Raw genomic sequence first — 22,966 nt, forward strand, 5'->3', positions numbered from 1 at the left:
TAAAATTAAATATTTCTACCAACGCGTATCAACGGTATCTTCGTATGAGCATGTTATACGATAACCACTTGTAAAATACGATTAAAATAAAATTAGATTTTCAATATCACTTTTTTGTATGTATCATCTTTCATTAAATTTCTATTATCTTCAGATTTTCAAATTGAACTGTTATTTTATTTGTAAACACGTAAAAATTAATTAATGTAAATAAAATCAAATCAAATCATTCATAATTTTTCTCAGATTTTATCAACAGTACTTACAGAAACAAATAAAAGAAAAAAGAGTGTTTGAAGATGAAAAAAAAGAAAAATATTATAAGAAGAAATTTATTTTTATATTTCTGTATTTTTCTTGTAAGAAACTAAGAAAGGTACAAAATTGGCCTTCAAGAGATTCTAAGCAATTTGCAAATACTGAAGCAATGAAATTTCAGTCAATAATTTTCCTTATAAACCTTATTATAAGATGTATGTATATATATTTATGTATCAAGTAAAAATAATTTTGGAAAAATATACAACTATATATGTAATTCAAAGCAAGGTAAAAAAATATGATATAAATAGGCATAAGTTGATTAATGATCTCCATAAAAGATAGTTCATAATATGTTCGCTAAAATATCTCGTCTACTGTCTAAATGCTTGTTGAAAGAGTTGATGCAACCAGCTCTATAAGGGAAGTCACATACCTGAAAAAGTAATTATTATGATTATTAAAGGTATTTCCATTATGGTAAAATCATTCTCATCATCTACCATTCAACACGCAATGCCTCCAGAATTCGGCGGAAGGTGGGGAACAGATCTTAACGCTAGGTTCCCCCTGCCTATCCTGCTGTGAGCGGAATACACCGTGAAGCTGGTTTGATTTTAATTTTATTTAATCATCGTCGTCATCATCATAATGTAGAAGGCAGGAAAACTGACTGGCCACATTGTAAATATTACAATTAAGCCGTTTAAAAGAAAATATACGCATAGTTCCATAATATAACTAACCTGAAGAACTCTGTTGAAATGTGTAGTAGGTGGGCACTCTCTTAATACTCTTTCACCCCAAACGCAATAGTAGAAAAGATTACACTCCTCTTCATGTGGAATTAGCCAGTGAATATGAGGGTCCACAGGGCAGCCATCGGAATTTAAATCAGGAGATCCGTCATCTGGGTTTGATGTTGGCGCTTGAGTTGTGGTAGTAGAGCTGGAGGTCGTAGTGGGTGCTGGAGTCGTTGTTGTTGACGTGGTTGTTGTGGGCGCGGGAGTGGTAGTGGTTGTTGTTGTTGTTGTAGGTGCCGGGGTTGTTGTTGTAGTTGTAGTAGTAGTGGGTGCCGGGGTTGTAGTAGTAGTAGTGGTAGTGGTAGTAGTAGGCGCAGGGGTTGTAGTAGTAGTGGTGGTCGTCGTTGGAGCTGGAGTTGTAGTTGTTGTCGGTGCTTGTGTTGTTGGCGGCGATGTTACAGGTGAAACGGTCGACGGTAAAAATTCATCAGGAACGATCCTATCAGTACAATCCACGTTGTGTTGCCAATCACACTCCCACGTTGCCAAATTGAAGAATAGGTCATGAGGGCATGTCATTGCTATGGGAACTCCAAATGTACATTTGTAGAATTTATTGCAGACTTCATGTCGTAGTAGTTTTTCTATGGTCCAATCTTGTGCCTGTTCTGATGGACATTGGTCGTCATCAGCAGCAACCAATGTCGCTATTAACATCAATATCGTTGTTACACCTGAAAGTTTTTACATTTTTTTTATTCAATAATTATAAGTTTTTATTTATATTTACATAATTTGACTAAAACGTAATTTTTATCAAAATATTTTTAATATTTTTTACCCGATACACTAACAAACGTACCTTTCATATTAAACATTTTACAATAAACATGGTAAGCAAGCTTCGTAATAACATTATATATAGTTTTAGTTAATCAAATCTATTATCAACGTAAATCTAAATTATTCCTGTTAATTACGTATGTATCAATATTATCATTTTCTTTATCAGTTATATTGAAATGAAAGGAAAAACAATAATATGTTAGTCAGCTGTGTATTTAATCATATACATACAATTATACATATCAACAGTCTCTAAAGTAGGTAAAGATTCGAAAGCGAAGCGAAATTTCTTTTATTGCTATTTAAGTACTAAAAGAGTAGTTTTCGATTACATACACGTTTAGAAAACGTATAAATAACGATGTATTTCAAAATGTGGAATAAAACCTTATTAACCATTTTTATTAGTACAAAAGAACAATAAAAATATTTGCGATTTTTCTCATTCGATTCTTTACTTAGGGAGCATTGATATATTCTTTCAAACATGGCAGTCTAAATATGCATCTTTAATATGTTTGTAGAAAGAACTATACAATATATACAGGAAAAGATTAGAACAAAGATATTATATTTATGACTCACGGACGTCCTTGTATTTAATAGTACTATTATTTGTAAAATTTGAAACCTCACATTACAAATATACGAAAAGTCTGGAGTGTTAGCCTACCAGCATAATAGTTTTTTAAGATTAGTAAAAACCAAAAGGAATATAATTATTTTATACTTGTAGGTTTTTTAGCGTGTATTAAGTCAATTTTGATGTTAAAGTTCCAAATCTATTTTAAAGTAATCTTAAAAAAAAAGAACACACTCATAAGTTAGCATTTTTTAGGGTTCTGTAACTGAAACGGAACCCCAACTGCAGCAAATGCAGTAATGAAATTTGTTTAGAAGTGAGAACTTACAATACAAATAAAGAAAATAATCTGAATTAGTTACATTTTACACAAAATTCATGTCATGCAAATTAAATTTCTCAACTTTTTTAATATGTACTTTCTGCTCACTGACAATCCTAAATTGATACGGAGCCCTAGGTGCGAATCTTAGTCGCACTTAAACGATTTTTAAAATTTATCGTTTTAATTGTTTCCTTATATTATGTTTTATCTTATTCGTCAAATTCTAAGTATCACCTATCTGATGATAAGAAGATTTTATTTTAATTAAGTAATCATGTTTACGAGAACTATACAAAATTGACATTATTTACTTTTAAACATTTTTTTTACACATGTATTTACGATTTTCCAATTTCTTATATATATATATAAAAAATATACACACATATTTATTAATTATAAACTTTTCGTGTTTAAATAAAACAAAATATATAGGTCAAAAACAGATGAGATTCGAATTGGCAAGGGGAGAATGGCGCCGCCACGGCGGGAGCTTCTATAACCTAGTCGTCGCGGAGTCTGTATACAGTTTTCACCATCGCCGCCCGCCTTCCGTTACATACCAAGATATGGTTCAATATGACCTTCCATTACAATAATAATAATAAAATATTTATATAAAAATGAAATTATTAATAAAATTTAAATTGGCCATGTTATTTTTCATATTTTTTATGTTACACGTTTACACGCTTGCATCTACAAAAACCAAATCCGTGGATAATATAAAGAAATCGTTGGAGGAACATCAAGGACATTTATTTGTGAACAAAAGTAAAATAAAGAATGTGCAATTCAAAATCGAGAATGTTACTAAAGTTACTTATGTACCTGTCGTACCTAAAAAGAAAAGGCTGGAAAAATTAATAACGCCAATCCAGTGAGTATTGGATTACTTTTATTAATGTTTATTTTTACTTTCATAATTAATATACTCAAGTTGTTTGTGTTACGGTACTATCTCTTTCTTTTTATGAAATATATTTATTTAAAAAGTCTATACTTTTCAAATTTTCCATTTGTAAATACCCTATTTTTAAGCTTCACGCTGTATCTCCCATATAGCAGGGTAGGCAGAGGGAATCTAGCGTTCTCCGCTGCGTTCTCCACTCTCTGCCAAATAAAGTGGTGGAACTCAACGCCGCATTTCTGCATTGGTATCACAGCAAAGATTTTTTTTTTTAATTAAATAATTTCCCCGAGTAGGAATCGAACTTACTACCCTTACATTACAGTCACACGGCATTCATTCATAATAGTGTTATAGTAAAAAAACATTTATGTAAAAAATATGTGGAAACTACAACTATACAATATAATTTCATAGAGTGCAACAATGGGCACAAGAATTGTCAGAAAAATTATACAAAACAGAAACACAGTTCGTCCGGCGAGACGTATTGTTGAAGGGATTTTCCGATGCGAAGGTCGGTGTTCGAAATGGTCCAGCAATAGTAGAAAAGACATCAAGAGCTTTGCAGGAACTCCTCGAGCGTCGAGGACAAGCCGCTGAGATGATCATGCGAAAAGCTGAAGAATTAGCTGCGAACAGATTTCCTCCACCTAGCAATTATCTCTTTATAAAAAGCGAGGTAAGTATTGTATTATTTTATTCATTGTGTAAAATGAAATAAGATTTTTTTTCTTTTATTTAAATAGATTTTCTTCTTTATAATAAAATGATACTTTCAAGCCTGTAGTAACAAACAAGTAATTTATTTGTATACGAGTACCTAAGTAAACAAAGAAATTTACCTACATTTCAACAGAAAATTGCCAAATACGTCACGATGACGTCTTAAAGATTAAAAATGGGAGAAAATTTACATCTGTAGATACATGATAAAACTTTTGTCGTTCTAAAAACAACTCTTTAGAGAGTCTTGCTTAAAAGCCTGCATTTTAGGGTGTAGATGATCCAGAGGCGCCGGAGACACCTGAGAGCGATCTGGAGCTTCCTTTGAATTGCAGCAGATTGAACAAAGTGAAGCTGACGAACAGTGTCCACTTTGATGCAAACGTTTCTTTAGATTACAGCAGCGTGCATGTAGCCGCGGAGGTGTTTCAATGCGGTGAGAACAATCATTTTAGCGTATACTTGTAGAAATATGTCTATTACATTTTTAGAGTTCTGTACATCAAAAGAAAAAACGGAAGCCTCATGGGATCAGTTGTTCTTCGTCTGTCCGTCTATTAGGACTGTACTGTACAAATAAAGGTTAAAATTTTAAGTCTAAGTTTATAGGTATTTTATAGAATAAAATCATTACAAACTTATATTTGTAGTTAATTTCATACATATAGTTCATTTAAGTTTGTCAACTTTTGTAACATGTCCTTAACAATCCTGAACTTAGTACGGAGCCTTCGACGGGCGTGTTCAACTCGCACTTGACTAATTTTGTTTTGTGTACTTATATTTTTATATATATTAATGTTCAAGTTAGCTTTTTAATTTTATTGCAGATCCCCACGTATTAGAACACGTCCACTGGACAGAGGGGCTCATTTCTGTGTTTCGAGAAAATTACGCTCAAGATTCATCTATTGACTTACAATATCTATGTAGCGCTAAAGGCTTTCTACGTCACTATCCCGGTACGTACTTGCATTACTTAGTTTTAATATATGTTTTAATAAAATCTATAGTGGCCGTTCGAATCTTACTCTATAAAATATCTAAATAATAAATAAGAAAATATATCTATATGCCAAGTAAGATTTTTATTCAAAAGAAAATGAAATACGTTCGCTGCGGTTTAAGGTGGAAAGCGTTATATTATTTATGTACAAAATATGAGGCCGAAAAGACCTCAACTGCACCAGCTGCAAGTTCTCAAAAATAGGTCCCACAGTGAGCTTGTTAAAAGTAGATATTAAGAAACTCTTTCTCTACTCAATAGAGTTAATCATGGCCAAAGCTTAATTAAAATTATTTAATAGTTTGCATATTAAATTATTAGTACTAATATTATTTATATTTATGACTAAATAACAGTACAGCTTGTATAAGATGTATGATATGAAAAAGCAAGCAATTACTAATGCCCTTAAAAATGTTTTTCTTGTAATTTTACTGATATGTTTGGCGATAATATATATGTACATTTGTCTATTATTAATATACATGTTATTTAAATTTATTTTAATTAAATTCTAAGTAATATGTCTAGTAATCTATATATTTATATGCCATTACGTTGCGTTTCACTTTATTATTCAATAATCATAGGATATCTATCTATATATTAATACGTGAAACAAAAACTTTGTATCTATTTTTTATAAAACTGCGGGCGGAGAAATATTTTTTTTTAAATAATGCATTAAAATACATTAAATTAATAAAATAAACATAAATTTCTGCGTAAACTTCCTATTGCTGGCTAATACGAGATCTTAGGACAATATTCACATGTTCATATTTAGTGTTCATATTCTCCTTTTATTATCTTTACCTATGCCAGTCTAAGACAACCTACAACCTTTCTGTCTAGACATTTTTATCATAATATTTAATTGATATTGAATTGAATGATAATTTTAAAATAATAATAATAATAAATAAAACTATGTATATTTATAATATTTTAGCCGCACTATGGCACAGTATGTACAAACTGAAAACGGAAGGTGAGGATTTATACGACTGTCGGCTTCGGCCGTGGTACGTCAGCGCAAGTGGTGCTCCTCGTGATGTCCTCATACTGTATGATTTTTCTGGATCCATGAACTCCTCGAACAGAGCCATTGCTGAACACTTCACTCAAGCCCTACTAAATGCTTTGACTGACGATGACCAAGTAAACGTGCTGCGTTACAACGTGGTTGTAGAATCACCTATACCTTGTTTCAATAAGAAATTGGTTCCGGTTGGTATTTTTGAGAAAATTGTATATGATTCATAAGTAAATTATATAAAAAAATTGTTTTCTACTAACAAACTGTTTTCCACACATAGCAGGGTAGGCAGAGGGAACATGGGAACCTAGAAACTTCAATTTCAATTTCCAGCAACTTCTTATTCATTGCGTGAGTGGCGGAACCCTGTACCACGACTGGCGTCAAATATTTCCTAAAAAAATGTATTGTACTATATAACTTCGATCAAAAATACAAATAGTTCATCGTAGATATTTAATGTCTAAAAAATATATATATTTCACAGGCTAATCATGTTAACTCAGCGGCAATGATGGCCTCTCTAAAGGATAAAAATCCAACAAATGAAACTAAAATGGAAAAAGTATTGACAGAATCAGTTAAAATACTGAACAAACAACTTAAAGCCAAGGACACGCCGAACGCTTGTCAACAGGCAATTGTTTTACTAACGGACAACCTCTATGATAATTATACTGAACTGATGCATCGCCTAGATCCTAGTGACCATATAAGGTACACTAAATGTCTAATTGCTTCCTTTCTGTTTAATTTATATTTAACTACCAACATTTTGCCAGCCATTTTTACCAGCTTCAGCAGGGTAGACAGAGGGAATCTAGTGTAAACACACCCCGTTCCCCACTTTTCGCAGCAATCGAATTCTGGCGGCATTGCGTAACGGACTCAAAGCCGCGATTTGCCTCGTTACCAGAGAGGAGGAAATGAAAATATTAAATATTTCAGTTCCTCGAGTGAGAACTGAACCCACAACCTCTTAGGTTTACTGTCGCTCACTTCTACTCTTGAGCTACGACTGATCTTTAATTAATATTAACTTTAATTAATATTGTTACCTTTTTGGTCGTTGGCATTAAACTTAACAGACTCTTAATAGTTGGTAAACGGAAATATCTAACGGAAAAATTTAATGAATTAAAGATAAATAATTACAGATTATTTGTACTATGGCTCCATGATCCCTTCGGTTTGCGTGACTCCACGAGGTTTTATGCGAATTGGATAACCTGTGAGCGCGATGGCTATTTCGCGGAGTTGGTGACCGACTCTGACGTCACCGAGCAAGTGATGAACATCCTGCGTGTCTTGGAACGCCCTTTAGTGTCTCAAAGGAAACATAGACTAAGAGTGTATAGCGATGTCTATGCTAATGTTGAGGTATTTAGTTACAATTTATCCAATAATTTTAATAATTTATAGTTCTCTTTACGCCTTATCAAGCTGAGAATAGCACTGTATATTTCATTATTACAAATTTTAAAGTTTAAGCTAATTATATTATGATAAATTCTGCTTTCTAATTTTAACATAATCCATATGTAACTTTAAATTTTAGGATCCTCGAAGAGGTGAATACTATTGGCAACAAAAAGAAAATGCAGAGCAAACCTATCGATATGGAGAATTACGTCGGAATAAAGATCAATTCCTCACCACAAAGAAACAATATGGCGACTACATTCACATGCATCAACTAGTTAGTGTATATAATTTAAAAAAATAAATAAAAGAAAAAAAGTACTGTCGAATTGCTAACCTCCTTTTCTTACAGAAGTCGGTTAAAAATAACAATATATATATTTCGAATAGCCAGGCCAGAAGCCTTATTTCCATTTCTTCGCTCTGGTGTAGAGGCAAAGCCTGGCGTTGACTTCCGTCACTCAACAGGTAATGCCTCCAAAATTCGGCGGAAAGTGGGGAACGGAGTGTCTTGTCACTAGGTTCCCTCTGTGTACCCTGCTGGGTGCGGGATTCAACGTAAATCTTTTAAATATTTAAAATAATCTTATGAATTGATTTCAGGAAGACTTTGGTCAATATTATGAGGGTGAAGACATAAATTACAGATTTCAAATAAGTGTTGCAGTACCCGTCTTCGATAATACTACTTGGGAGGTAAGCCCTAGAACATAAAGTATTTACAACATATTCCAATGGCGGCGTTTAATTCTGCCACTCAACACTCGTTACATGTCAACTGTGTCTTAACAGCGACCGGAGTGTCTTAACACTAGGTTCTCAGGTTCCCGCTGTCGCGTTGATCTCCTTAAATTGTTGTCAATAATATTTTACGGGAAAAAGCTTAGCTGTACTACTACACAAATAGACAAAAATACCACTATATTATTACAATACTAATTAAGAATGTTATTTTAACAAATAATTATTTAAATATTACAATTTGATATTGTTTCAGAATATCACAATTACTTTGGATGAGGTAAACTTCCTAATATTTTATAAGTTTTTTGTATATATAAATTCAAATTCAAAATATTCTTTATTCAAATAAACTTATAATAAGCACTTTTGAACGTTGAATGAACTTATGAACAAATAGCTGCCGGTTCGGAAGGCAGTTCTGCTGAGAAGGGCCGGCAAGAAACTCAACAGTTGCTCTTTTCAAAAGAACGAAATATAAGAAGAACATATACCACTGTAAACGTAACAGGTTATGGGTTCGATTCCCACTAGAAGACACATGTGGAAGTCCTAGTATGGGAAGGGATTGTCTTAACACTAGTTTCCCAGGTTCCCTCTGCTTACCCTGATATGGGCGTGGATACAACGTAAAGCTAAAAGAATTTAAGGTGCCATTATATCCATCTAATCTGCCTCCGCCGCTGCCATCTCTCACCGCGCGAATCTACCACCTCCACGCGGCCGAAACGTTTTTCCATTTTTTGACAGAAAAATTAGGATTTTTTCTACTCTTATATAGAAGTGTTATTTCTACATTGTACCTATCTTTATTTTACTAAATAAATGAATCGTAATTTCAGGAAAAGCAAAGGAACTCGACCAGAACGGTATTGTATAAATTTTACTCAAATTATTTACTAAATTTAAATGATTAGCAGCAGCACAAGGGTGTGACTGTAACGCGACAGTTGTGGGTTCGGTCCCCACTCAAGAGGAAGTGAAATATTTATGTACGTTTATATTTCCATTTCTTCGCTCTGGTGTCGAGGCATAGTGCGGCGTTGAGTTCTGCCACTCAACACGCAATGCCGCCAGAATTCGGCAGAAAGTGGGGAACGGAGTGTCTTAACACTAGGTTCCTTCTGCTGTGTGCGGGATACAGCGTGAAGCTGAAAAAAAGAAAAAAATATATACAAGCCAAAAAAAAAGATAAGGATATCATTCATATTCTCATCATCATGATTATATATTAATCCATTTAATTATATTATATAATACCTAGTATTGTAGATATATATTAATGTTTTAATCAATAAGGATTTAGTTTTATATCTAATCCGCCATTGACATTCGGCCATAGGGAAATGGCATTTATAACAATTTAATTAAAGACGATTTCAGGCCGTCATGGCTCTGGGCCACAAGAGTGTGACTGTAACATGAGGGTTGTGGGTTCGTTCCTCACTCGAAGGAATGTCAGGCGTAGAGTTCCGGCTTCAACAAGCAAAGTTTCAAAAAATTTGACGGAAAGTGGGGAAAGGAATGTCTTCTTCTGTGTGCGGGATACAGCGTGAAGCGTAATAAACCTAGTGATTAGTGATTTTTTATTCTTTTTCTACCTAATTGGCATAGGGTCGAATCATTCTATAAATATAATAAAACTGTGAAAGCACCTATTTATTATTTTTCTGATATTAATTTTTATTCGATTTTACAGTATCCTGTCAATCGACTGTTGGGTGTCGCTGGCGTTGACATCCCCATTGATCATTTGAAATTGGTGCTGCCATTTTATTTAGTAAGTACTTTAAAATTATCATTTGATATTAAAAAAATAAAGATATGTAGTAAGTATGTGAGATAAGTTTAATATTGACATGATGATATTGTAAAGTTAGTAAAGAGAGAAAAGAGAAAGCGGGAAACGAAGTGTATTAATATTATGGCTACCAGGTTCCCTCTGCCAGGTTTCCTTCTACGTGCGGAATACAGCGTGAAGTTGAAAAAAAATCTCTAAGTGCGAATCGAATTCACAATCATCGTTTGCAATTAAACATGACTCACTTTTGCTACTTGAGCAATTGTAATATAACTATTTTAAATACTTAATAGATTTAAGGAAAATGCTTATGTAATTTATAGGGACTTTCCTGTAAACCGAGTTTCCATGTGGATTAATAATAACTGAAGAGGCAATATATCTGAAGTAGTACGCATGAAATGCATGACAATTACGTTTTCTATTGGTGACTAATCTATGCCTAATATTATAAAACTGAAGAGTTGCTTCACTTGAATGCGATATCGTATACACTACTGGTTCATTTCTTTATATTAGATTACCCTTTAATAAAGGATGGCTATACTAGACTATATTACATGATTATAAATGCTAATGGTTTAGATGTAATGCAATAAAGAGATACAGAAGGAACCTGGGAACCTAGTGTTAAGACACTCCATCCCTATTAAGACATTTCCGCTGAATCTGGAAGTATTGCGTGGCGGAATTCAACGCCGCGTTTTGCTTCGTCACCAGAGCGAGGACATGAAAATTGTTAATTTTTATAAATCTATCTATGATTAAAATAAAGATACTATATTATTGGTGTGAAAATCAGAAATTAAAGATAGCCAGAGTACTAAATAGTAATAGATACTTGTAAAACAAAATTACACTAAAACCAACTCGGATTTAACTATCCGCTCTAGACCTTCAAAAAGATAAATGTAGAAAATAAATGGCATTTTTCGTTCTCAGGCCACACGTCATAGGTGGCTCGTTTATAGAATTTGTTACAGTATAATGAGCACGAGGTCTCACAAACCTCATTTGGAAAACTTGACACGATTTCCAACATTTCTCAAGTACTTGAATTTATATACCAGCTGTGGGTATGCATGTGATAATTAAATTTGTTTCAAGTCGATGACACTCTCGTGCTTTAATAGTAACAGAAATGTTTCTATCTGAATTGTTTTTTTTTTACAAAATTATGGTTGCTAGTTTTTTTTCATAGAAAAACAGTTTCAATGTTTTGTTTCTTAATATTGTTCTTAATAACAAAACAAATTAGGTTCCCGTGTGTGTATATTTAGGTACACGTAATGTGTATATGTGTCTTTTAATCGTATAATCAAGTCTTATGGCTTTGTTCCCGATCGACGGCTGCAAGCGGAGGTTCGAGTCCCGCAGGGGATGCCCTTACCGCCGTCCACTTCCACATGTTATTGCTTATTTTTCAGAGACAGAGTACCCTCTTCTCTATCACGCCGGTGTCGCTGTGACCGCCAATAGGGTTAACAGCATTAATGTCAAGATAAAAAAAAATGCAAAAAGCAAGCCCTAATAATATCACAATATGAAAACTCTTAGTAGAATAGTACTTTTAGTGAACTATTTTATTAGTATCCTAAAACTATTAATAAAATAAAATTGTAGGAATATCTAACATAAAACCTGAAAAAACTTAATTAAATATATTTTAATATATATTTACGTAATCACAGAAATAACAAACACTTTAAATAAAGAAAGATTAAGATAAATATTTTATTTCCAGGTAGGAGCTGGAGGCTCTTTATCTATAGTGGATCATCGTGGCAATATTGTTTTGCATGAAAATGCAAAACCAGTGGTAAGAGCTGCAGTTGAAATAATCTTTCTTGTAATTTTATTCAATAAAATACGATCTAGTCTTCTTGTCTTTGCTGTATTATAAAAAGTATCAATTTACACGGAACATATTTAAAATAGACATTAATATAGGTATATAAATGACTAGCGGACGCGCGCAGCTTCGCTTGCGTATTTAAGAGTGAATTCTAATAACCCATGAAACATGTGTTCAATGAAATATTTTTAAGAGTCTAAATTTCAAATTTTATAAAAATTGGTGGCGATTTAAAGATTTTTCCATACAAACTTTCAACCCCTTATTTGCACCCTTAGGGGGTGAATTCTAGAAAACCATGAAACACATGTTCAATGAAATATTTTTAAGAGTCTAAATTAAAAATTTTATAATAATCGGTGGCGTTTTAAAGATTTTTCCATACAAACTTTCAACCCCTTATTTGAACCCTTAGGGGAAGAATTCTAGAAAACCATGAAACATGTGTTCAATTAAATACTTTAAAGAGTCTGAATTTCAAATTTTATAAAAATTGGTGCCGATTTAAAAAAAAATTTATACAAACTTTCAATCCCTTATTTGCACCCTTAGGGGGAGAATTCTAGAAAACGATGAAACACGTGTTCAATTAAATACTTTTAAGAATCTAAATTTCAAATTTTATAAAAATCGGTGCCGATTTTAAATTTTTTCCATACAAACTTTGAACCCCTATTTCACCCCTTTAGGGTTAAAATTTTTCAAAATCCCTTCTTAGTGGATGTCCAGATTACGAAAGTAAACTTTTGTCTAAATTTCACTTTTCTACGCACAGCGGTTACGGCTGTGCGCGCGTCTTACCTCAGTCAGTGAGGACAAGTCCTTTTATATATATAGATTACGAAGAAAATGGCATGAGGGCCCCGGAGGAAGTTTTTATGAAGAGGTTGATGACAGTGGGCAAGGTGAAAGATATGTGCTGAGACCGTAGCGTTTCTCTAGGAATACAGCGTGAAGCTAGTAGTAGCGGCAGTAGTAATAAATCTATATATATAAAATCGAAAGGTCATTCACTCATCACGAAATCGACTCCTAAGGGGTTGTTTTCGGGGTCGAAAGTTTGTATGAAACTTCATTACTTCAAATGCTAGAAGTCTCAAACTTTGGATAGACGTCACTAGGACGTAGTCATGGAGACAGAAATTAATAATAACATAGTTCACGCGGGTGATACCGCGAGCGGGCCGCTAGTATTATATATAGGTACTATATGTATATTTACTTAAAATCAAGAGTTTGCGTATTTATCGTAAAATTCAATTATATCGGTAAGCACTATTATCTGTAGAACTATATGGCTATTCAGCATGATTAAAAAAAAAACAAAACCATATCAGTTTTAGAATTCTCTTCGATCTTTGAGTACCTTTTTGATAAGGTTCACTTTCAGTACATTCAAATAACCAACATACGGTACTATTTTTACATGGCAATAGATTACCTAACAATCGCGGAAAACAACTTTCATACTTTTCATGTACGCCGACGTAAAATCAAATAAATGAAGATTTTATCACTGGGTTATAATAAATAATCAGTTTTAAATAACTTACTATCTGCATATTATAGACTTTGATTAAGTACTTTTCTAAAATTATTTCTATTAGTATTTAATACTTTTTTGTATACTTTAAAAATAATTTTATTTTAGTTTGATGGAGATATATTAAAACCTGGCTATCGAACTGTTGACTTTCTTGACGTTGAACAAGCTGCTGAAGATCATTTACCCAGAGAATATCCTGAACATTGGAAAAAGGTATTTTTTATATATTTTAAAGTGTACCGTATAATACTTATTTCATTATCATAATATCGGCTACCATGATACAAAGAAAATCAGCCAGTAGATTCAGGATTCAGGATTACGATAATTTTATGTGTGTGATGATAGTAAAGTTGTATAATATAATAAAATCACTATTCAAATTCAAATTCAAAATATTCTTTATTCAAATAAACTATAAAAGCACTTTTGAATCGTCGAATGTACATGTCAACAAAAAGCTACCACCGGTTCGGAAGGCAGTTCTGCTGAGAAGAGCCGGCAAGAAACTCAACAGTTGCTCTTTTCAAAGTCAATGGTATATTTTACTATTACATTAGCTGGCAGCTGTCCTGCCCGACATTCAATACACATTAATTCCATACATGTTTATACTCTAAATATTCTTGAACAGTGTAATAAGCTTTACTTGTTAGAATATTTTTTACAGATATTTATTTATTGAGAGGAAAACTACTTCATTTCTTACTTTCCACCATTTTATAAACATAGTATGTTAGGTAATGGAAAACAAGGAAGTACCTTATTAGAATATCAAAGTCAAAGTCAAGTCAAAGTCAAAATATCTTTATTCCATAAAAATGCTTAACATTTACTTGGACATGTCATAAAGTAGAAAAAAAAAATACAAAACAAAATAACCAAAAAAAAAAATTTGCAATTTTGACTTGAAAGCGATATAGCGAGGAAACGATAAGTATTTTAAATATAAATTGACCTAACATTTATATTGAGCTCGCAATCATTAATTCAGTAAATTTTCAACTGCGCCCTGATTATGTAAGAGTAGGAAATATTTAAATATATCTAAAAAAGGTATTTTGTATATTTCATTCCTTCCCTCTGGGGTCGAGGCAAAGGACGGCGTTGAGTTCCACCACTCAACACCCAATGCCTCCAGAATTTGGTGGAAAGTGGGGAACGGAGTGTCTTAACACTAAGTTGCCTGCCCTGTTGTGTGCGGGATACAGCGTAAAACTGAAAAAAAATTGAACCGACTATAATTTTGTCTTAGCTGAATTTATACTTAAAATTTTTGAAAATTAATTATTTCAGGAAGACGTAACTAACATAGCGTTATAAATAATTAAATACGAAGTTTCTGGAAATAATACCTATGATTAATAATTTAATAAATTATATGTACAAATAATTTCCTTATCTAAATATTACTAATTTTGTACAATCATTTAGATAATTTTGATTTTATCTAAGGTTCAATATCAAGTTTATCTAAAGATCCTTTACTAGAACTTAAGGTCTAAATTATAATCACCTCACCTCACCTCTTGTATTATTCATGTATTAGACAGTAAGATCAAAATATTACATTAAATAGATTAAATAGAGTCACTCAACACGAATTCAGCAGAGAGTGAGGAACGGAGTATTTTAACACTAGGTTCCCTCTGCCTACCCTGCTGTGTGCGGGATACAGCGTGAAGCTAATTTTATTTTATTTTATTTTATTTTTTTTCAAATAGATTATTAATATTGTCTTTATTTTGACTGAATGGTAAAAATGGGCAAGTAATGTTTAGAATGCAATAATATTTGATTTTACAAGAGGTGCTCGAAACTGCAACCATCGGTATCAGTGAAGCCTTTTCAAACTGCAAAATTAATTTAAATGATTCTAGAGAATTTTGACACAATGAGGTGTTTTTTTGTTATCTTTTATTTCACAATATTAATACGTTTTAATATAAAAATTATTTAACGATTTCACGAACTGATTATATTTTTATTTTATTTAGTTTCGAAAGGATTTCATTGTTCGTTATCCCGTTGGACATGAAGATATAGAGGCAAAAACTGTATACGAAAACGGTATGCGGGCGATTATAGGGAGAAAAGATTTTTATTGGAAAAGAGTTATGGATCACTATACAATAGTCGTCGCTCTACCAAAGTTTAACCTGAGACATGCCGTGTTGAAAGCCAATTTCACGCAAAAACTCGCGCAAGAAGCGTTTGACGTGCTGCAGGATACTGAATTTGCTGTTCATCCCAAATGGTCAGTTACATGGATTTTAATTTAATTAGCTTGAAAATGTTAAAAAATATTAAAAATTATTTATATTTGTTCGAATTTCACGCTATCCCGCACTTAGCGGGATAAGTACGTTCCCTGTTTTCCGCTCTACATCGAAAAATGTGTTGAATTCAATATAAGCAAGTATGGTGAAACAAAATATAATCCAATAAAAATGTATTTCCAAAACGATTTTTTCAATTATGATAACGTATAATAATCAATTTTATCAGATTCAGATCAGATTGTCATCTCAACCGACTCATGCTTACTACTTGATTTTTAAACTTATTCTAGGCTATATTGTGAACATGCTGACCCCTTGAAATTTCCATCTAAGGACTTTGAGACTCGTGAGGATGTAGTGAAGCACTTCATCGATAGACGACGCAAAGAACCTTATTTCGTTGGAAAAAAATTAAAGCATCTTTTTTCACCCATCCCACCCTCACTGAGGAACAAAACGTACCAATGTAAATATTTATAAACTATCTAGGTACTCTAAAACTGAACTTACTGATCTAACTAATCTTATACGAAAATTACAACTAATATTTATAATAATTAGCCTTTATAATAGCTGCTTAAATTTCAAATAAAAAAAAGTACAAATTAAAATAGCGCTATAAATTAAAAAATAGTTTTTTAAAATAGGTAATGAAGATTTAATGGCTCGATTATGTAAAGAGATAATAGCGACGGGACCTTGGATGGATAGAATAGACGAAGAAGAATTTCCTCTTGGCTCTGTCACAGCATTCTATGCTTCAGGTAAAATAAAATTTACTTACTCTAAAAATATAGACTACAAAATAGTTAAATTTATCATTGCAATTATGTATAAAAAATTGTTCAATTTCATTCGTTTTTTTATGATAATTTTACGAATAAATAATAAAAACTATGCAAAAAAATATTATAAGTAAACCATTTAAATTTCATATCATATTCTCAAGCTGAAGATCAACAAGACTATTGATTAATTTATTTTTTATAACGATTTATTTATATCCAACCAAAGTTACAATAAATGAAAGTATCTGATATTTTGTGTGGTTATGATGACTATTCTACTAAGGAAAAATAAAGAGGCACTGCCAACTTCACTTTTTCTATCCCGCTTATGCAGCTTCACGCTGTACCCGTATGTAGCAGGATAGGCAGAGGGAGCCTAGTGTTTAGACCGCTCCGCCGCAATTCTGGAGGCATTACGTGTTGAGTGGCGGACTCAACACCGCACTTTGTCTCGACTTCAAAGCGAAGAAATAAAAAATATTAAATATTTCCCCGAGTGGCAATCGAACCCACAGTTAATACACGTTCGTGTCCTTATTTTGTTTTGCCTACTTAATTTTTCTAAAATTTGTAACTGAAATATTGTTTTCTTCTGCCAAGCATCCCAACCATTATTGTCAAATAATTAATTCCAGAAAGTGGCCTCACGCGCTGGGTAGCATACAGAGCAACCAGTTCCCACGCGGACCCTCCAGACGGTAACCTGTGGTCAGCAGGCCCCAACGAGCCTTGGTTCCGTCGCGCCGTCGCTACTAGAGACACCCTTGTGATACACGCTCCGGTGTCCCCTATACGTGTACTACGTAATAGCTATCTACAACCAACGACTGTAAGGAAATTGATGCATTTTAAATTTTATATATCTATTGATTAAATCAGAGGCACGCTGTGTTCCGCACACAGCAAGGTAGACAGAGGGAACCTGGTGTTAAATCACTCTGCTGCCCATTTCCCGCCGAATTCTGGAAACAATGCGTGTTGAGTGGCAGAACTCAACGTCGCGATTTGCCTTGAGCAACACCAGAGCGAAGAAAATTGAAATATTAAATATTTAATTGCTTTGAGTGGGAATCGAACCCTGTCGCCGTTGTAGTCACACTTTGTGCCCCTTCGCCAAGACTGGCCTCAGTAAAATGTTTACTAAAATTCTTATTGAATAAAAACAAAATAAAGATAATATATAATAATAAAATTGTTAAAATATTGCTACAGTACGTATTAAAAACATTATAAAGCACCGTCTAGTATTTTATATTTTTTTATCGAGTTGCTATCTTGTTACAAGATTTTTAACATTGCAAAAATAAATATATTTTTCTTGGAATATATGTTATCAAAAGTAATATTAATGTTTCTTAATTAGATTTTCGAAAAAATCTAACAATCATAAGAAATAAGATAACTAAATATTTAAGCCGGAAATTAAGCACAATTAAACGGTTATTTTAATGAAATTACATATTTTTGATATGATTTCATTGCAAGAATTGTCGATCATAAAATCGTTACAATAACTTGATAAAATCTAGGCCGTCGTGTCGCTGTGATTGTAACGCGACGGTTGTGGGTTCGATCCCCACTCGAGGAAGTGAAATATTTATTTACGTTTATATTTCCATTTTTTCGCTCTGGTGTCGAGGCAAAGGGCGGCGTTGAGTTCTGCCACTCGGAGTTCTGCCACTAGAATTCGGTAGAAAGTGGGGAACGGAGTGTCTTAACACTAGATTCCTTCTGCCTACCCTGCTGTGTGCGAGTTACAGCGTGAAGCTGAAAAAAAACTTGATAAAATCTTTTATATACAAAAACAGTATTTTAGTTTATCCTCAAAATATTAAGAGACAAAATTATATACTTCTTTGCAGCTTAGCGAAAAATATGAATGGCTTACAGCAGCGCGAACTCTGGGACGCGCTGATCACGTGATTGGCGTCGCTGGTTATCACTTCCATCCCCAACACTTAGAAGACCTTTTGGTCTCCATAACAAATCCTGATTTTGATGTAAGTAATTATCTTATAATTTTGGCTTATTTTTTATTAACCCTATTTTTAGTCATGCATAGCGGCCTAAAGAAATTGTTGCCATAACAAAATTTTAAAAAAATAAGCGGAAATGCATTTACTATACTTTATTATCTATTTACTTTTAAAAATTTAATAGATGAATAGTAAAACACTTTTTTTAAATTAAAAGTGCGAAGAAGATTGTGAACCGCGCTGTGATGAAGAAATTTGGAGTTGCGTTCTTATTGATGAAGAGGGTTGGGTCGTTACCTATGTTAAGAAAGAAAATGAAGAGACAGACGAGCCTAAGCCACTGAGAGAACATCTGGCAAACTTACACCCAGCGGCCATGAGAGCATTACTCGACGCCCAAATATTTACCTTACATTGGATTCACGACTACCAAGGTGTTTGTTTTCCGAATTACAAATCCAGAGCACCTGTACGTATTTTTTTTAGGATTTATTTAAATAAATATAGTTTATTTATATTTTCCTTAAAAAAAAAACTAGAAGTTACAAGCGTATGGAAAAGATTTATTATTAAATATTTTTATTTAAAAAAAACTATTATTTTAGATGTTGCCATCATTGGTTAAGTCACTATGGTCTACAATACGCCTGGCGATACGGCTGAGCCATGAAGTTTTGACCATCCTTACAATTCTTGGCTCTAGTAAGTAAATTTTGTTCAATACAATCTATATAAATGATAATACAATATATGTAGAGTTTGAGAATTATATAATATGAAAATAAATATCTTCATACACATCATTTTAGGTGGTTTTGCATACAGCGAGACTGCAAAGGAGAAAGAGAAACGTCGAAAACGGTTACGCCGTGATTATGAACGGGAAAAGTACGAGCGGCTCTACGACAAGCGGGTTATTGTTAATAGAACACGCTTCGCCGCTTGCGACCGCTCACGGCCTGTATATCAGCTAAATGTAATTATTTCCTTTGTTTTTCTTTTAAAAGCATCATTTTTCAGGCTTTCTATATAGGTTTTATTATTATTAGATATTCGTCTAGGAAAAATATTGAATTAAAATATATAACCATCGCTCGATAAACTATTTATTTTATGACCCTTAAAATATTATTACTCAATATACAACTATTTTATTTATCTTTTTCTTTAGCGTACTAGAGAAAAAATGGAAGCATTAAGGAGACCACCAGCTCCATGCAAATGGCCACTCGTTGGGACTGAGGTTCCTAACACTAATCTTTTATTACTCGCTATAAAGAATAATTGTGAAAATATTGGGAAACCTCTTAATAATCCTCTTAGAAATGCTCCGGTAAGTACATCCATACCTATATAATTAAAATATAATTACAGTTTTTCAGTGACAATCGGGCACAATTGTGTTATAGTTACCGACTTAAATTATTTTCAGCATTGCCAGATTTCATCTTCGGAAAAAATATTATTCTTGAATCTACACTACTATACAAATTATAAAAAATCTAACTATTTATAAGAAACTAAGATTTATATTGTCGTTTCCCAACTCAGGTTAAACAAAGTAGGTACTAGGTAGAGTCCTACATCGACCACATATTGTTAATTATCTAATAATTGGAAATTGGAAAATATTCAAGAAAATGTGATTAAAAAGAAAATGAAAACGCAATTTTAAATAATAATAATAATAATAATAATAATAATAAGCCTTTTATTTCACATATCACTTTTTTACAAATATTGTTAGTTAGATATTAGTAGTAAAAAGTAAATAATTAAATATCTTAGTAGTAAGTAAATTAGTTTGTTAGTTATTAATATTAATGTTAGATCTTGTTTTGGTGATATGGATCCCATTTTCTTGAGTATAGGCCTCCTCCATTTCGCTCCACAATTTTCTGTTTTTCCCCAGAGTCATCCAATTTTTTCCAGCAGTTTTTGCTATACCGTCAGCCCACCGGCTAATTGGTCTACCAACATATCTTTTCCCAACTGGGCCCTTCCATCGTGTTGTTTGAATTGTCCATCTATTATCAATGTAACGTGATATGTGCCCAGCCCACCGCCATTTTAATATTAGGGCTAATTATTAATAATTTTAAATAATGCTATTCAAATTAATTAAATTATTTTTAGGTATTATCAGAATTAACGGAGAGTGAAATGGGGGAGGGGGTGCGTATGTCTGCTGCCGCTAAGCTCGCGTGTCTCCGCAACCGCGTACCGATGCCAGCACGAACGCCGCACACGCGTTGTTTCCCCCACAACTATTCTATAGTAAGTTATAATTTGCAATTAAAATTGTTTGAAAAACATGATTTCTATGAAAAAAGATGATTATTATTTACAATGTAGGTGCAGCGAGCTTATTAGAATATATTTCTTTCTATTTCATATTTAGTAACTGTCGAAAACCTTTAATATATTATATAACTATATAATCAGGCTGCGGTAACAAAAATATTTTAGAATACAAGTGAACATTTTTAGACATTTTCACACTGTGAAAAATTATAAATGTAGATAATTTAATTAACATAAGAAAATGAATTGAAAAGCTGCAAACAAGAAGAATTCAGTATTTTTAATAAAAACCATAGACTTTCTTCTTTGTCCTACTAAGATAATATATATTAACGACTGCTTATTTTTCAGGAAGAGGGGTACAGACAGTGTGGTCCGTGGCTTCCAGATCCAGACTCCGGTAGTAATATATATCTTTCAAAATATCTAATATTACTCTTTACAACTATTTATTTTCTAACATAAATCGAAAATATATGTATAAATTGACTTATTATTAAAATATATAATAAATGAAGTTAAAAATAAAAAATCTATTAACTTGACAAATTTCCAATAGTCCCTATTGTGTTCAAATTATTTTCTTTATATAGTAACAAGATCTCTTCCTTTTAGTTTTAAATATGACTTCTTAAATTAGGAATCTTTAAGAACAAAACAGTAATTTAGGTATTTAGTTTCGTGTAATTTATTTGTAACGTAAAGCTAAAATGTTAAAAAAATGTTAAATTACATAGCAGCATTGAATAATTTAACAAAAATATTTTAATTAAGCTAAACTTATTATCTAAAACTTGTTTTTTAAAAATATGTAATCTCATTCTGCGATGTAAAAATGCTTTTAAAAACCAATATGTTTATTGTTAAAGGTGAAATAAAAGTCACAATTACAATCTCTCTTTTGTTTTATTACAAATATTATTTGATTTAAAAATATATTTCATGTTTTTTGTGAGTATTTAACAAATCTCTGCACTGTACCGAACCCATTCCTTATTTAATTAATGGTAAAAACTTGTATAATTAATGGTAGTAAGGAAAAATATTAATTAATTAAAACTTTGGCTTTAGAAACTTAATGGCTTTGGAACTTAAAAATGGCTCAACCTCCATTTCGTTCTCATTCATCCCCTTGCCTCCCGAGGTGGAAAAGTATGACTCTTCTAAACGTAGTGGATTAGTGAGGATCGAACCCACAACCATCACGTCAACAGTCACACCCATGTGCCGCTGCGCCACGACTTCAATCACGAGAGGCCTTCAATGAGATTGGGTGACGATTAGATTTTGACTTATTAATTTATATGAAAACACAGAACTTACCATCAATAACTGCGCTGGCCAGCTCACTTCATTACGAGATACGAGTAGCTCGCATGTTAAGTACCACCTGTAGCTCGCCTGGTGTTGCACGGGGTCGTGGGCGATCACTTACCATCAGGTGACCCGGTCGCTCGTTTGCCTCGTCTTTTTCCATAAAAAAAGAAGACTTAAATGCAAATCTGTCCCCGAAATAATCGATTTCTTTTTGACATTTCGCCCGGCTCGATCACTCAACCCGAATGAATTTGTTTTAAAATACCAATCCATTGAAAATTGATCAAATTCTTTGGATATATATATAAATGCAGGATCATTATCTTTTAGGAACAAAATAGGTTTTCCATATCGATGATGCTTATCAACAGAAAAACTTTAAAGAAAAATAATTAACTAATATCAAAAAATGGTTTCGATAGCAAAAAATATCTGAACCGATTTTTTTGCCAACCAAAGGTTTTTGACCAACTTTTAGCATCAAATAAAGTATGT

At 32.7% G+C, this 22,966-nt stretch overlaps 2 protein-coding genes across 3 annotated transcripts; one reads left to right on the plus strand and one right to left on the minus strand.

The window, feature by feature from the left end:
• Positions 1-318: 318 nt before the first annotated feature.
• LOC146539434 (uncharacterized) lies at positions 319-2,006 on the minus strand. The gene is made up of 3 exons (XM_085208138.1): positions 1,867-2,006; positions 1,008-1,738; positions 319-697 (listed from the first exon to the last, which is right to left on the minus strand). The coding sequence occupies exons 1-3, from the start codon at positions 1,880-1,882 to the stop codon at positions 608-610; spliced, it is 837 nt and encodes a 278-aa protein (XP_085064264.1). The 5' UTR covers positions 1,883-2,006; the 3' UTR covers positions 319-607.
• A 1,253-nt stretch (positions 2,007-3,259) lies between these two features.
• Positions 3,260-22,018, plus strand: LOC146539435 (voltage-dependent calcium channel subunit alpha-2/delta-3-like). 2 transcript variants are annotated; one of them, XM_085208136.1, is made up of 25 exons: positions 3,267-3,638; positions 4,086-4,350; positions 4,665-4,830; positions 5,225-5,356; positions 6,353-6,630; positions 6,927-7,156; positions 7,597-7,819; positions 7,998-8,138; positions 8,465-8,557; positions 8,859-8,882; positions 9,445-9,471; positions 10,302-10,382; positions 12,148-12,222; positions 13,910-14,017; positions 15,802-16,061; positions 16,377-16,552; positions 16,734-16,850; positions 17,510-17,703; positions 18,737-18,874; positions 19,068-19,319; positions 19,456-19,552; positions 19,660-19,826; positions 20,022-20,183; positions 20,987-21,127; positions 21,506-22,010. In XM_085208136.1, the coding sequence occupies exons 1-25, from the start codon at positions 3,382-3,384 to the stop codon at positions 21,617-21,619; spliced, it is 3,918 nt and encodes a 1,305-aa protein (XP_085064262.1). In that variant the 5' UTR covers positions 3,267-3,381; the 3' UTR covers positions 21,620-22,010. The 2 variants fall into 2 exon arrangements, with proteins under 2 accessions (XP_085064263.1, XP_085064262.1); XM_085208137.1 differs by lacking the exon at positions 20,022-20,183 and having other exon boundaries at positions 3,260-3,638; positions 21,506-22,018.
• The last annotated feature ends 948 nt before the right edge of the window (positions 22,019-22,966 follow it).

The sequence above is a fragment of the Heliconius melpomene genome, chromosome 4, assembly GCF_056956725.1.
Source record: "Heliconius melpomene rosina isolate 202511_hmr_F chromosome 4, ASM5695672v1, whole genome shotgun sequence".
In the NCBI taxonomy this organism is placed as follows: domain Eukaryota; kingdom Metazoa; phylum Arthropoda; class Insecta; order Lepidoptera; family Nymphalidae; genus Heliconius; species Heliconius melpomene.

Excerpts from the sequence above, each read along its gene's own strand:
- LOC146539434 (XM_085208138.1), bottom strand. Across the intron at positions 698-1,007 it reads ATTTCAACAGAGTTCTTCAG|GTATGTGACTTCCCTTATAG; the intron begins GTTAGTTATATT and ends TTACTTTTTCAG.
- LOC146539435 (XM_085208136.1), top strand. The coding sequence starts at position 3,382 with ATGAAATTATTAATAAAATTTAAATTGGCCATGTTATTTTTCATATTT. Across the intron at positions 6,631-6,926 it reads TCAATAAGAAATTGGTTCCG|GCTAATCATGTTAACTCAGC; the intron begins GTTGGTATTTTT and ends TATATTTCACAG. Across the intron at positions 7,820-7,997 it reads ATGTCTATGCTAATGTTGAG|GATCCTCGAAGAGGTGAATA; the intron begins GTATTTAGTTAC and ends TTTAAATTTTAG.